The following is a 15,848-nucleotide window of genomic DNA, read 5'->3' on the forward strand; positions in this document are numbered from 1 at the left end:
GATGTTGGCTGAAAACAACAGTTGACCATCGTTGTTTGAAAACTTAATTGTAAAGTTAAGCAAAGAAATAAAGCCAAGATTACACAAAGAAGCCAAAGCCAAAGAAGACAGAACCAGCTGTGGAGCTTTAAAGAAAGACCTTGGCTGGAGTTGTATTGTCAGGGGATTATAAACTAAATTGGTTGATTAAGTAGGTAAAGACAGATTATGTAGTCCTTAATGCTTACATATTTGCCTTTTCTCTTTGTATTACCGAGCTGCACTAGAACCTTTGCTTCACCTCCTCCAGAGTCCTCTGTGACTCATGAACTAACCAACCGCTCCAAATAATGAGAGAAAAAGTACTGAATGAAACCACGTCAACCACTTAAAAAGCCTCCAGAAGCAAAGGCACATTTTCATTGAGCCTGGGCCAAGCAGACACACACCCTCCCACACTGCTCCAGTGCTGCAAGAGCCCACAGTGGATGAAAAGGCTGCATACTGCTATTCTCCAATGTCCTACTGATGCTTTACGGAATCCAGCTGTCCATTTTTCTATTACAACCTTCCACAGGACTCTCAGAAACTTTTAAAAAAAGTACAATATAAGTGAACAAAAGGTGACACTGTGTGAAATTTAACATTGAATGTGCAGCAGACGCTCTCTGAGCTTTGGCTGGCTGATAAGCTGAGCTGCAGACAAATGACGGTCAAGTGGAAAATGTCTGAAGTGATCATATCTCTCCTTCATCATTTTAGAAGGAAAAGCAGTGGCGTGCTCTTTTTCGTCTGAGTTACCAGGAAGAGTGCCTGAAGTTCGAGCAAAGCCAACCAATTCATCTGGCTCTGCAGTGACTTCTGAAAGACCCCTGTCATGCATAAGTCCTGCAAAGGCCCTGCTTTACAATTGCTGATAACTCTTTTCTAAACATTGTGCTGCAGCACAAAAATCATCAACCATCATGCACTGATCATGTCCATCAAGTGACACCTGTCAACCAATCACAGCCCCCCTTAGAAATACCTACAACATCAAAATCCTCAAATCCCACTGAAATAAGTTTTGCTCATGGATGGTGTTTTTCGAATAGCTTTGTTGTGCAAAAATGTGAATCAAATTTTGCATAAGCAGGCCAAAAAGAAAATACTTTGCAGCTACAACAAGCAATGGGAAGCAAAGATGACGGGGGTTCAGCCAACCACAAGCCTTCTTCACTTAATACTGCCGGGAGTTAGAAGGTCCAAACACACCATGCTGCTACAGAGATGCACAAGAAGTCCACGCTAGCTACAGGACATTAATGATCTATGTCTACTCATTCTGTTATCAACCCACTGAAAAATGTTCTAATGACTTCAATTGCTAGTTTTAAGTCTTTTTCAAAAGAGCATGATATTCCTTTGTGTTAATAATCGTGCCATTTAGAGTAAAATATATGATAATCACTGTGTGCTTTACCAAAGGGCCAGCAATGTGTTTGTAAAGACATTGCTATGGCAACCTGTCATCGAGTGATCAAGGTTTAGCAATGTGTGTCTACCCGTACATCCAAATATGGTCACTTCTGGCCCGAAGAAAAACAAAGATGGCTTCAGCCTAAAATTTTGGCTTGAGGATTCAAAACAGTATTTTACAAACCAAACGGTGACATCACCTTGTCTACATCTACTTAATTTATACAGCCTTTGGTCATGTGCTTTAGTGGTCCATAATGCTGAATTATTTCCAAGAAAGAGTAGAATAAAGCATTACTCAGACAGCTCTGGGGCCCAGAGACTTTCCAGAAGTTTCAGAATTGGTAGGCTGGGTAGGTATTTCAACTTCAGGGCAAGATGATCCAAGTTTCCTTGATATACAAACAATGCTCAAATGGACTAATCTATGGGTGTTATTGAGCTCCAGGGCAACATCTTTTAGTGGAGCGATGAAGTATTGTAAATGAATATTTTTGTTTATTTGTCAGGGACAATACATGTAGGCATTGTTACATCTAATTAAAGTGCAACCGATGCAATGTATATACAGGGAAAAGGACTTCTAATCTACAGTCCTTGTCCTCATCATTATCATTTCCATCACTTTTACAGTTACCATAAGTTTCAGTCCACTGAGGATTTTTGGTTGGCTGAATCTGCAGCATTGTTTCTCCCTAGAGCACAGAAAACACTGCTGTTCAGCCCCTCTCTTAGGCCCAGTATAAATTACCGCCTCTGGGTGTTAGAAAATGGAAAACAACCCCAAGAGATTAATCTCCTCCAACTTTTCACAGTCTTCAAGCAGCACAGCCATGGATGGCTGCGGGAGAATGTCTGAGCCTTTCCAGATTGAAAAATCAAGCACAAAACTCTGTGTCAGCCGCTGCTATCCTTCCTGATCCTGTGTGCCAAACTCTCACTGAGAGGTTGATATGAAAAGTCCATTTCACAAATGGGTGCCTTAGCGATGGTGATCAATTCTTCCTCCTCTTAACTGCTGAATCCTCTGTCTGCTGTGTGCGGGGGAGTTTGGGAAAATTGCATTTGTTTGAGTTTTGTCTGGGATGAACTTTTTTGAGGATGAGATTAAAAGGCCAGACAAAACAAATAAGTCATTGATTAGGAGCTTTCTTGCTGTTGTCAGCACGGCATATTTGAAAGTTAACTTTATCTGCAGGGCTGTTTTTATGCATCATGTCAGGCTGTAAACTCTCAAACCGAGTCTCAAAATTACTCCTCAGTGTCAACAGTTGACAAGAATCTCCAAATCGACCTGACTCGTTGGTTAAAACCAATAAAATATGGAAAGAATGAAGAATTTTCCGGTCAAATTGTTCTTTCTTTCTTTATTGCTGCTTGTATTGAAGGACAACCTTTACAGAGTGACAGGCAAATTGACTGTCCAAGAAGCAGCCAACAGGTGGCAGCACATACTGTACACCAACGCACAAACTGAACAGAAAGTCTGCTGTGTATTCAATAAAAAGAAAGAGGAACATCTTTGTCTCAAGTGATTGCTAATCGATGCCCCCTGGTGGCCACAGATTTATTGAACCATTAAAATTATACAGTCCTTCTCATTCACTAAAACACTGGTCTTTGGTAAACACCGGGTGAGAGAAGGGGCTGAGAGCTGAGCTGCTGCTAGCTTGTTTGTTGATCAGTATTCCTTTAGCATTCCTCATTTACAAGGATTTTACTGAGAGCCAAAATATCCATAAAGGTCTCCTCTATGGCACCTGAGAATTATAATAACCACGTAGTGTCACGTTAACACTCAGTGGTTTTCACATCACTCTTCATAGGGGCTTTTCAGGCTGTGAGCCGAGCTGCTGCTAACTAGCTGAATAAAGCCCTTCATCAGCTTAAAGGATGTATTTATCATTTCTGATGACATGTCACTAAATGTGTTATCTTGAAATGTTTAAGAGTACTGCTCACAGCCAATGCTAAAAGGACTTTAGTGTGGCACAGATCTGGAAAAAAAGGAACAGATACTTGACGCTTAACTTACAAAAACAAACCGATTCTTCCATTTCATTCCCTTTTATGAGCTGCTGTTTTTACTGCTTATATTGAAGTTATGATAAAAACCAGCTCTGTGCTTAAAGGTTACTTTTCATCTGATCTCTCTGCGTAATTTATTCTTTACAAATAACAGAAATGTGTCACTTCTGCAATCATCAAGCCAGTGTGAAAACAGCAACTGTACTTAAAACCATCAGCAAAAGCAGAACTGTAATTAAAGTAACTGTTTATTTTTGGTTGTTTTTGCCTCAGACTCGTCTGCTAGTTAAACACAAGTCCCCATGTTGTCATGCTGAGCTTCACTGCTGAAAGAACCAGCTGTGTGTTAGCTCATGTTAGAGAGAGCAGATGCTTTGTTCTGGATCAATGACAAATGTTTGTTCTTGTGATCCCAAAATCATCCAACAGAGTAAGTGTTACTATATGCTGAATACAATCAAGTGACTGTTACAAACTCGAAACATTATATACATCTTTTCACTACGTGCAGTGAAACCCAATGTTTAATACTTTATTTATTTTTTTAATCTTACACTTTCTGCAAAACAGCTTCACTCGAGCTCTTATTCCCAAGCGCCTTCTCTCAAAAAGTCAACATATGTTCAGTTTACAGTGTTTGTAAGATGAAATAAATGGTGCAAAGAAAATATTTCTAAGCATCACAGGGCTTTGCTGCGAGAGAAGAAAAACAAAAGTGTGATTTTTTTTTTTTTCTTGCAAGAGTGACTCATCTGGAATGATGTGGGGTAACTCAAATAAAAGGTGGAGGAGGATTTGTATTTTCAAGATCTAAATGAAAATGCTCCACTTTTCCTTTCTCCTTTGTCCCTCCAGAAATCAGGAATGGCAACCTGAAGAGCATCCTGGGCCTGTTCTTCATCCTGTCCCGCTACAAGCAGCAGCAGCAGCAACAGCAGCAGTACTACCAGTCCCTGGTGGAGCTCAGCCAGCAGACCAGCAGCACCGCACCATCCGCCAGCAGCCTCAAAACACAAGAGATGCAGTCCAGGTATGTTACACTTCAGGATGTTGTCGTTCAGTAGTTTGGTGTCGGATTTAGTCCACTTTGGGGCAGAGGTAGCCCAAAGGTCACAGAAGCAAGCGAATGTCACTGGTTTGAATTAGACGACCAATTATTTTTTAGGATCATGCTGGAATAGTGGATGGCTGATTTATTGCTTGTGGATGGTTAATTTGGTCCAGTTAGAGCTTTTGTAAACAGGAATCTGACGGGCGGCCTCTCACTGGTGTCGAAAATGAATAACAGCCGTTACAGAAATGTTTCTTATTAGTGTTTGAGCTGCATCAGCTCCAGAAGGAAGTCCTGACAGGGAAGAGTCACGCTGGCTGACTGCAGGGGAGAGAGGGTACATTCAAATAATACTTTCAATGCAGTTATAACTTTAAATGTAAAAATTTAGGACGGCAGACTAGCAACAAGTCCCATGCTATATGATGCCAGTTTTGGCCCTTATATTAATGCTACATGTAACTACAAGTATTTACAGTATTTGTTAAAAGAGCAGAAAAGAACGTACTGGCAAGCAGAAAACATAATGAAGCAGTTTCATTACGTGCAGACCGATCTCATCGGTCATCCAACAGTGGCAGGATATGAGAAAGTCATCTGCCCCTCCCACTCACTCACAGTGAATTTTCCTAAATATTTCCTGCTGCATTCACCCATCGATTCACCCCGACTTCATGCATGAATCTTTCTAGCGGGCTGTCTGGTGTAATTCTGGATAAAGGAGTTTTCTCGCCATGTGAAAAGGTCAGTTCAGAAAGGAGATCCTACACATGGGGTCATCTGTGTCAAGTGGGTTTGGCTAAAACACCACGTCACGGGGAGACTAGTTGCAGGTCCCAAAGTCTGTTCATTAAAATGGGGGAAATGAATGTAAAAAGCTGTAAATCTTCCAGACATTCAGACACTGGCATTTTTCAGACTCACAAGTTTGCAGAAAATGAACTTGTTCTTGACTTTGTCTCTGCCAAACAGTTATGAGATCTGGCATCCCAACTCTCTCTATCTCTTTGTTCTGTTGGTGCTGAAATGTTGTTTATGTGGACTTATCTACAAAAGCTTACATTTGAAACTATGGAATTGCAAAGGCAACTCAAACATGGATTTATTTGCTGGATAAATGACATATTGGTTATCATTAATGTTTTTCAGGCAGGGGACAAAAAGAGAGACCAACCCCACATTGCAGACTGTGAGAGTAGCCTATACAACTTCTACTCACTGATGTATCTTTAATGCATCAACTTGGATGAAAATAATCTTGTTAATATGAAGCCTTGTACAGTAGAGGCGTTGGCACAGAAGCAGCAAAGCCGTAGAAGAAGCCTGTGTGTGTGTGTGTGTGTGTCTGTGTGTGATGTAAATAGACAGAGCATCTAAAGGAAGGCCTGACATGCCACACATGCACCGCATTCCCCCCCGACTAGATCAAGTTACTGCTCGGACGCTGTGTTTGGCAGTGCTGTGTGTGTGTGTGGCATCGTGTGTGTGTGTGTGTCTGTGTGTGTGTCTGTGTGTGTGTGTGTGTGTGTGTGTGTGTGTGTGTGGCATCGTGTGTGCGTAAAATCAGTGCAATAAGAGCAGTTAGTCTCAGCACTTGAGCAGAGGGTTTGAGAGTAAGATGATATTGTGGAGAGCTTTGGCCTCGCTCTGTTTGGATGAGTTAGGAGGGTGCTGGTGGTGGGGTCAGTGCATCGTGTGTGTGTGTGTGTGTGTGTGTGTGTGTGTGTGTATGTGTGTGGGAGGGTCATTAGGGGCACAGCTGCCTGCCATTCCCCCACTACCGCCTCCCCCGGCAACAGGTGGAGCGCGCCCTCACACACACATACACGCTCAGCAAACAGTGAAGTTTGAGTACACACACTGAGAAAGCCATTACAGATGCTTCACTTTTCACAGTCATAAAACACAAGAAAGAGTTTGTTGACAAGTTGGTCGAGAGATGTTTGAGATATTATTTTATGACATATTTGAGGTTTTCTCCAACCATTGAGAAGCCATACATATGAATTCAAGGAGGAAGTCGTAATTTAAAGACTGTCCCTGTGAAGTGGCTGTGAGTTAATTTCCAAACAGACCCTCATGCCCTCGCTGTCCACTGGCCCTCTGTAATGTCTTTCTCTCTCCTGGGCGGATAAGCTAATCAAGTCTGAATGCTGAAGGCCACAGTGGAGGTCAGAGGATCAGTCCGTGTCTGTCAGTGATAAAGTAAGCCATTAATCTGTGACTTTTTTAAGGGATGTCTGAGACACTAAAATCTCTGTGTGGATGTAAAGTCTGAGGATTTGTGCGGAGTGAAGAGGAGGAATCAGAGCAAGGGAATCTAAATTCTGATTAGCTTAAGAAACTGCAGCAAGCATTTGTCTCTCCAGATGAGATATTTGATCGAGAGCACAATGTTTGCTGAGATAAATAAACTGCTGTCAAATGACAAAGCCTAGATGTCATTACAGCAGATTGCCTTCGGCCTGTTTTTGTGACTTCCTGTGCTTCTGCAGCCAGCCTCAAGTGGACACTCGACGAACTGCAGGACGGCACATCATTGATTTGCACTGACAGTTGTTTAGCGTTGTCCAATTTACTCTCAATATTTAATTCTCCACACAATATCAATATGTGTGATAATAAACAAGTATGAGCAGCGTTTTTGATCCTTTCTCCCTAGAATGCGTCAGAAATGATCGATCCGTCCTTCATTCATCAACAAACATTTTCAAAGTTGTTTCAATCCCCGTCTTGAGGACAGACCTGACATAGCTTGCCTTTTTTCTTTTAACAAATCTGCAACATTTTGATGTGGTTATTTTGGGAAACTTACACCAGTTATATGCAGGGAAATCATAATAATCAGGCCCAAACCTGCTGAAGTAAGCCTCGGTGTAACTTACTATTTACAGTCAATAAGACTAGACGAGAAACAGATGAACAGGCACTTCTTGAGTGCGCTCAACCAAGAAATGACAATGTTTATGTTGCAGATGTATCTAGAGTAGAGTTGAGATTTGGTTATCTTTTGATCTGAAACAATCCTCAAAGTTGCTAATTGGACAATGTACAGTACCTTACAGAAAAGGAAGTGTTGGCTGCAAATCGTTTGATGCTAACTTCTGGCTACTTTGGAATTATCCCAGAGGAAATATCAGCGTCAGATAATTGCTGAAGGGTTCAGAGACTGGCGTTAAAGTTACTGATTCTCTGGCCAGACAGTAAGAGTGATTCTCTACACTCAAAAACCATCGAAACCCCAAAGATGTGTGTGCGGGAGTCTGGCAGATATCACAGAGTCCCCCCCCCCCAAAAAAAAAGAATGATTAAATAAATCAGGCTGAATTTTGGGAAAATGGGTTTAAAATGATGCATGGGACTTCTGTTGTATTTCAATTTGATGGGGTTTCGCAGCCACAGAAGCATGTAATCTTGGATTTGAATCACTGCAACAAGCTGATACAGAATATAAATGATACTGTCAGACCGTGTGGAATAAGCAGATAAATCCAACCAGAAAGTTGCGAGTGCATCTGTGGGAACAATTTTTTCTGAAGGGGTTGAAACATTATTTTGATGCATGACCTGGTTTTTGTTTAGCATTACACCTTTTTATTCTCACAGAATCATTTATTTGTCTTCATACGATAAGAGGAGACACCTGGTTTCCAGCTCGATTCTCCATGAATGAGATGATAGAACAGAGATATATACCATCTGATTGATTCAAGAATATTCTGTTATCCTGTCTGTTACCTTATTTCTTTTAGAATAATGTTTAACATCAGCTTCAACATCACGTATATTGTAGTTCTCACCATGACTTTGTAGTTTATTAAGTAATCCATTGTATGTAAAGTAGCCTTCAACTACTTCCAAACACAAGTCTGCAGTATCATATCTGCACTGTCATTAGCGCGATTTTAATCTTGATATCATATTACAGAAATATTGCAATGATCATTTATTTGGAGGCTTCCTGCCTGTCGATGTGCAGACTCCCTTTTCCTCCTTTCTACCCCTCAAATGTAATTAAACATATTCATTAAAAAAAAACCTTTTCCAATTTTAATTTTCCACAGTGATGAATTTCTGTTATCTCCAGCCGACCCTGAAGATTTGGCATGTCTGAGTAACTTCATAAAATAAAAGAATAAAAGATAAGCCTGAAGAATGGATGTTTTAAATGAAAAGTGTTAAGCTTTTTAAATTATCCGACTCCCAGATTTACACAGACACACACACACACACACACACACACACACACACACACGGTCACATATTTGGCCTACTGCATATCTACAGTTGTGGTATGGGGAGCTTTCTATAGACAGCACCTGCTGGCCTGACTGGTGTCTCTGGGGCAGGGGATGTGAAGTGTGTTACTATGCGTGCATGCAGTGTGTGTGTGCGTGTGTGTGTGTGTGTGTGTGTGTGTGTGTGTGTGTGTGTGTGTGTGTGTGTGTGTGTGTGAGTCTGTGAGTGTGTGTGTTGGAGGGGAACTCCCTATTGGACAGCTCCCGACAGCCCGGAGCCACGAGAGGTTTGCAGTGCTGCAGAAGGCAGGGGGGCCCAGGCCTGACAGGGCACAGCAAACCCTCCCTCTTTAACTCAACATGTCCCGGGGCGAACAGGTTGACCCCGTGGTCTGGCGCTCCTCGCGCCTCCCCACCGCCGTGTCTCGCGACAGGAAGAGCCGATTGCCTTACGGGAGAGCCAACAGTCTGGCCAAGCCCGACTCGTCTCCTAGGTACAGTTTTAGCTGGCACAGTGTGGGTGTGTGGTGTGACTTCAAGGCATCAGAGTTTGGATTTTCCAGGAAAACACATGACTATCTGAAGAGGATGGATTAATGTTGTTGGCGTCATGAACTGGTAAATGGTTTGGTTCTTTGTCCTTCCAGACTGTCTTTATGGATTCCTAGTTGGGCTGGTTATTTTAGGATGTTGTCTTTGTATGGATATGGTGGATCTTTTCTTGGTGGCTTGTCATGGGATACTATCAGTAAGAAGTTCTAATTGAAGTCATCCATTCATCTTGCCAGCTGCTAATTTAATCAAGGCAGTAATGCAAGAAATACCCAGTTTTTCCCAATGTTCAAAGGTTTTGGCTTTGAAATCGTCTTCCTATGACACTAAATACATAAATGATTTGCTTAAGTCGTCATGCCATGGTTTTTTCTTAACTGAAACATTGTAGTTCTTGTTTCCTGAAGTTAATACCCTGCCCTATAGCAGTGGCAGAACGCAAGTTACAAGTAATGTTGTCTCAGGACTGCAATGTCTGAAAACAGTAAAATGGATGGTTCCAAAAGACTAGTTGCTGACCTAGTAGTAAAACAATTGTCCAAGAATGACTTGGTAAGAGCCTGCTTACTAAACAACCATCAATAATGGTAAAAACCATCATGACATGGAAGGTTATTTGGGGGTTAAAACCATCATGGAACCATCATTGTGCTTGCCTTCGAGCGTCCTTGTATAGAACCCATTCGTTTTTTTTAATTTTGGCCTTCTTAAAAATTAATTCATTTTTTGAAAAACTCATCCCTTAAACCCTCTGATGTGGTATGGTATGGTACAATACGATATAGCAGGGTATGATGAGATATGCTTTGTTGTTTGTCTTGACCTCGATGTCAACAGACTTTTCTGCTTGCCTTTAAGTGTGAGTGTCTGTGTAGAACCCATTTGGTATTTTTCTCCCCATTCCTCTGTCTTTACAGTTTGAAGACTTGTCGATATTTTGGCAATGAAAGGATAGATACAGGAGGAATGCAGGAACTTTAACTTTCTCTGTATATTCTTTATTTTAACCCCATTCAGTGCAGGCTTGATTGCACCATAAACCGTCAAAAGCTGTATTTGGTTCCTAAGTACAACCTGTTACCACATTACAAGCATCAGTGTATGTTTGGTAGATATTCAGTTGACAGTGTAATAGGCAGGAAGGCTATACTTAGCGTCAAAATGTGGGTGCTGATTGGGCTTTCAAAGGGCAGACTTTGACAGACGTTGCCAAGACAAGAAGGTCTGATGACATCTCATTACCTGCTGTCATCACGGTGACCTTGGTGTCTAAGCACCTGCCATTTTGGATCTCAAACCCATCAGTATGTCTTCCCTCATACTAATGGGATGCTTCCGATTCAATCAAAAGGAAAAGATTGTACCCTGCACTCATTCTCTTTCTCACCACCGACCCTTGCTCGTCCACATTTTCCATCCCCTCGTTCTGGTGTCTCTTTTTCCACATCGGAAAGATCTTAAAATCTGTGGGTTTGATAAGCTCTTCAGGCTGGAGACTATATGCTACGCCTTCACGTTTCATAGCATTTTATAAAGACTGAGTTTGAAGGAGGGGGTCAGGATGGGTCCTATGGCGGAAAAGTTGCACTCCATAACCCTTTATGCTTTTTACTGTCAACTGGGTCGCACTTACATCACCATGGCTCAGGCTTTTTTGCATTCAAAGATAACCCAAGTTCCCCCTTGCTAATAACCCTGTAGTGCATTCCCACTCTAAATATGACCAAAAAGGATGAAAACTCAGACATAAATCAACATTTTAAAAGCTTTATTTGTCTGTATTTTTTGGGAGAAATTAGGTGCGTTAATTCAAGATCAAAGTTGGTTCCATCAAAATGCGGTAAAATCGTTTTCAAACTTGACAGGCCCCGTTAATCTCTGCCTGGCTTTGTTTCCCTGTATCAAAGTGCCATTTAGAATATTTAACAGAGATAGACATTTTACATGAAGAGAATCTTAGATGATATCAAATGCAAGAACTGGGTGGAAAATAAACATCCAAGAGAAAATGCAGCTTCCTTCTAATAGTTTGAACTTGCACTTTGATGGTGTCCTTGGTGGATTTTTACTGCAGGTTAAAAACAATTTAACTTCATGAAAACCTTGTTCTTCCTCTCTAAGATTAACAGGAAAAATATAAATTTTCCCTTTCTTTGTGCAGAAATCATGAATGCTTAACTTCTTGTTAAATATTGCATAGCTTTTTTCTGCACATTCATTTAATCTACTCTATACAAAGACTTCAATCACCTCTCTTAAACCGCCTGGGTGCCATTCATCCGGTCATACATTTTGCTCACATTATATTTCTGTGTGTAGATACTGTGTTGCGGGGTTGTGGGCGGATTAGAGAAACTATGGAGAGCACATTTAGTTTCCAGACATCATTAACCAAAGTGTTTTGTACCATATACTTCATTGATACCATGATGTAAAAGCTCATATAGCTGGAAACCGCCCTGAACTTGTTGCCCTGCGTTCTGCTGTCTGCTCTGAAGCTCGTTAGCATAACACCGCATCATGAAAACCTGCAAGGTCAATTAGAAGTGTACAATGAGTCTGCACTTCATCGCAGGTGGTTTAGAAGTGAGTGAAACAGTCCCATGGGAGAGAGTAAACAGACAAAGTGAGTGTGTTAGCGTGTGTGAGTGCATCTACATGTGGGAGACAGACGAGAAATAGGAGGATAAAGAAGCACTTTTAGAGAGTTAGACAGCTTATTAATATTCTGCCCACCACCTTAAAAGATCCTTGTCGTTCACGGTTCGACCTCTCCGAACAAAGCATTTAATATCACACTCTCGCCCTGTAGCGGGTTGGTTTGGATTCCACAGAATGATGACATTTATTCGAGATATTGACTGAAAATCACCTCAGCCGGGCCTGAAACTTCTGCACCAGCTCTTCTTTTATTATAAGAGGAAATTATGCACAAGTAAGTGGCTGCCAAAATATTCATCGGCAACAGAATTTTTATTAAAGTCATGGCCAGAAGGCTTTGTGAACTGAACCTAATTCTTTATAATACAACTTTGAGATGTTAATATCATGAGTTATCGTACATGTACTGTCGGTTCTCCTGTTATCTTTTAGTGCCAAATTCATGTTTTATTATCTTTGGGTCACAGTGTCAGCATGTGAAAAACAAATGTGAAGGCCTTCTTTGAAAGCTGTTTTCATGCACATTTGTGAACTGCACAGTGCAGACTGAGCAAAAAATAAGAAGTGTTGACTGCAGTGCGTCATGCAGCCACCCAGTATAGGTAGTTTATTGTCTCTGTCCACTCACTCACCAACGCCAAACCAGCAGCCCACAATCACAAAACAAAGAACAAGTTGTTCCTCGTTGTCAGAAGAAAAGGATGTCTAAACAGACTGCTGATTTTATGCTGCTTCGTCTGTCAACTGAGCATAACAGGACTACTCTGGTCAGTGTTATACTGTAGTTTAAGACAGTTGGACTACTACTTGTCTGATGTTACCTGGGGATTACACAAGTTGCTCACCAGTTAGCCCGTAAAAGGTATGACAGGAGCTTTCAAAACTACTTGAATACTTTGTTGGTTGATAGCATGTCTCATTGTTGAATTCTCTATTAAGCTACAGTTATGACAGCATTTTGTTTGGAATAGATGTATTTCACTGCCATTGTCAGCAACAATAATTTGTGCTAATTTTCATTAATTTATATAGAAAGAGAAGAACAAGTACACATGTTTGAAAAGTAAGTTGCTCTATATTAACAACAAAGCTAAATAAGGAAACTTTGATATGCTGGTAACGTTAGCAACTCTGCACTTAGAGTCCAGACATACTCTTTTAAGCTAAAGGCTAATGATCGCAACCAAAATTAGCATTTGATACAACCCTTTAAACTAATTTAAGCAACCTCTTTTGTCTCTTTAATTAATTTGGAAAACTAGTTGTGCTATCAACAATAAAGCTTTTGGTATAATCTTTTAAGCTAGTAGGGTACTGTTAGCAACCATATGCAGCTCCAGATAGCCTAAAGATCAAATATTAGCTTACTATATTTATTTTTTTCTATACTTTTAATAAAGATTTCTAGTATTGTTCTGAACCACTGGGTTTTATTTCTCTCTTGAGCTAGTAATGGTAGGACTATTTGGTTTTTGTATTAGATGTGTTAGGCGAGTTCTCCCTTTGCCATGAGCAATCACTTTAAAACTCTATAGCTTAATATTAGCATCAATTACCACATTTTGCTACAGCATGACAGTTTTTTGTTTACATTTTCAACACTTCTCTGAAGTTGTGTGCAGTGTTGTCCATAATGTTCTGGCAATAGTGTGTATTTTGTTGAAAACAGTGGGGAAAAAACAGAAAAGGCCTCTTATATTTTAATACTAACACCAAATACATGGTTAGCTTTAATTCCTGTCAATAACCTTTCTTTCCTCTCTTTATAGTTAGCAGGATTAATGAGATTTTTTCGAGTGGTTTTTCTTTTGCTTGATTTGCTCTAAAGCTATTTGTAAAAATATTTGCCCTAGGCATTTTAAGTCAGCCAAAGTTGTTGAAAAAGAAGATGTGACTAGTCATAGAGGAGCTAACTTTCAATGGAAGCTCTGTTTCTCCAGCTTATGGCAACAAGTGAGAAATGCTCACATGGTCTGCGAGTCATACTGTTCACACAGGACGTTCCACTCAGAACATTTACACACCGGAATAAACAACAGCCCTGGCACCTGGCCTTCCACTTTACATTGTTTACCGCGGTACGGGTGATGATTAAAGGCATCTCTTTGTTCATAAAGCGCTCTACTAGTAGCTTAACTACTTCCTGTCAAACATGAATGGAGAGGCCAGCCTGGAACAGCCCGCGTTGATTCCCATCTCCGTGAGTGACTAACAGTGAGTGTTGGGTTATAAACTGTGACTTCTGCTGTGGGCATTTCCTCCGCCTCTGCCTCGTGTGTTGTGTGTTTTTTTGGGGTGTGCTTCAAATGATGCAGCCACAAAACTGGTTGTGAAAGTTTTCTGTGCCGTTTTTATGTCAGCGGCTCTAAATGGATTGAGAGATGTTATTGGCTTAGTCATACGCGGGTGGTAATAACCATGTGGGAGCCATCATGTGAGAAATCAAAGAAATGTGTGTTGGCATGAAACACTATGTGTACTATGTGCTTCTTTCTCTCTATCCCTGCTGCTATCTGAATGCCTTCTCTCACTCACATTATTACATTAAGACATGGATTAAGACAGTTCTAGAAAAACACCGGTCTCATTCGTCTCTGCGCTGTGTTAACAGTCTGTTCCTCCTGTCCTCTGCTCTTTCCTCAGTCTCACAGCACGATATGCAAGTCCTCCTGGCCACAGTGGAATAGGGTCACCGCAGAAGAAAAACACAAGGTAATATGGCAAGAAGCTCATGTACTTCCTTTTAGTAACTGTTGTATATCTCAGACTATCTTCTGGTAATTGTAGGAGTTTAAACACCGAGTCTTTTGCATGACCCTATACTCTCTATGTTGTCTTTCCATGTGATGGTCTATTACCAGGTTAGGGAAATCAAAGGCCAGGGTCAAGTCAAGAGCAGCTGATTGGGATTCAGTCAGGATATTTACATGCACATGAAAGTCGAGCTACGTTTATAACTTGGTTAGGCCACTCAATTGGAGTACTGTCCTTGTTGCAGTAAACAAGCACCAGGGAAGAATCCATTTATTGACTGAAGTATGTCTGACTCTGCTACGGCAGGTGGCGATATGCCCATTTTCAGCTGGTCACTACTGTACTTCCGGTTGATCCATTACACACCTGCTGGTTAAATGTTGAATGGTGAAAATATGGACAACTTTACAGCTCTCTACATTTTGTACTGACTCTGCGCTTTACCATTGCTTTCTTCTATACATTTATGCTGTTCGAGTTCCAGGTCTAAGCCTTGTGGGGACTGTGGAGTGTGCACTTACACCTTGGCCAGTTTGGGGCCCATTTTGGTGTAAGAGGAAATTGACCTGTTGTATAGGCGTGTATGTCTGATTTTAGTCGGACTAACATGTTTACATGTATTTAAAAAGTCAGATTTTAGTCCGAGTTAGCTAATTAATCGACTTCTTTAAACACCATCTTATCAAGTGTTTTGTGCAGGGATTCTTCAGCAGAATGTGGCTGTTAATTATGTAAATATTGATCATGATATGACCTATTCCCTCGTCTTTTCAATTCTGAACACCCACAGATTGACAGATTTAGGGGATTTTATTGTGGTCCATACATTGGTTCTTATCATTGGATTTCATTGAATCAAAGTGGACAGTCTTACATAATGAGGCAGCCCTAGAAACTCCCATGTACTACTACTATCAGTGGAGTCTGGTGACTTTTTCTCATTGTAAAGAAAGGATCAAACTTTCCATTGTGTTGTCAAATATTTCAAATTATAATGCGGTGACAAAAAACAAAGTTGTTTAGTTGAGGTTTTCTGATCAGGTGTATTTGCCTTTAGAGATTGTGTTGCAGCCATTGTTGCCATGTCACAGCTGAGGCAATCTATAAGACCTACTAGTCATTTATTT

The 15,848-nt window shown here is 40.8% G+C and overlaps 1 protein-coding gene across 7 annotated transcripts in view; it reads left to right on the top strand.

Annotated features, from left to right (window-relative positions):
- Nucleotides 1–15,848, top strand: part of nav3 (neuron navigator 3) — a 272,816-nt gene that overhangs the window by 91,893 nt on the left and 165,075 nt on the right. For 6 of the 7 annotated variants that reach the window (XM_061029865.1, XM_061029866.1, XM_061029867.1 and 3 more), the window contains exons 5-6: nucleotides 4,321–4,495; nucleotides 14,611–14,679. In XM_061029865.1, the coding sequence (XP_060885848.1) occupies nucleotides 4,321–4,495; nucleotides 14,611–14,679 (244 nt within the window). Of the gene's footprint in view, nucleotides 1–4,320; nucleotides 4,496–8,752; nucleotides 9,249–14,610; nucleotides 14,680–15,848 lie in introns of those variants that run through there. The other variant, XM_061029871.1, reaches the window with a different exon arrangement.

This window comes from Labrus mixtus, chromosome 22, assembly GCF_963584025.1.
Source record: "Labrus mixtus chromosome 22, fLabMix1.1, whole genome shotgun sequence".
NCBI classification, from domain to species: domain Eukaryota; kingdom Metazoa; phylum Chordata; class Actinopteri; order Labriformes; family Labridae; genus Labrus; species Labrus mixtus.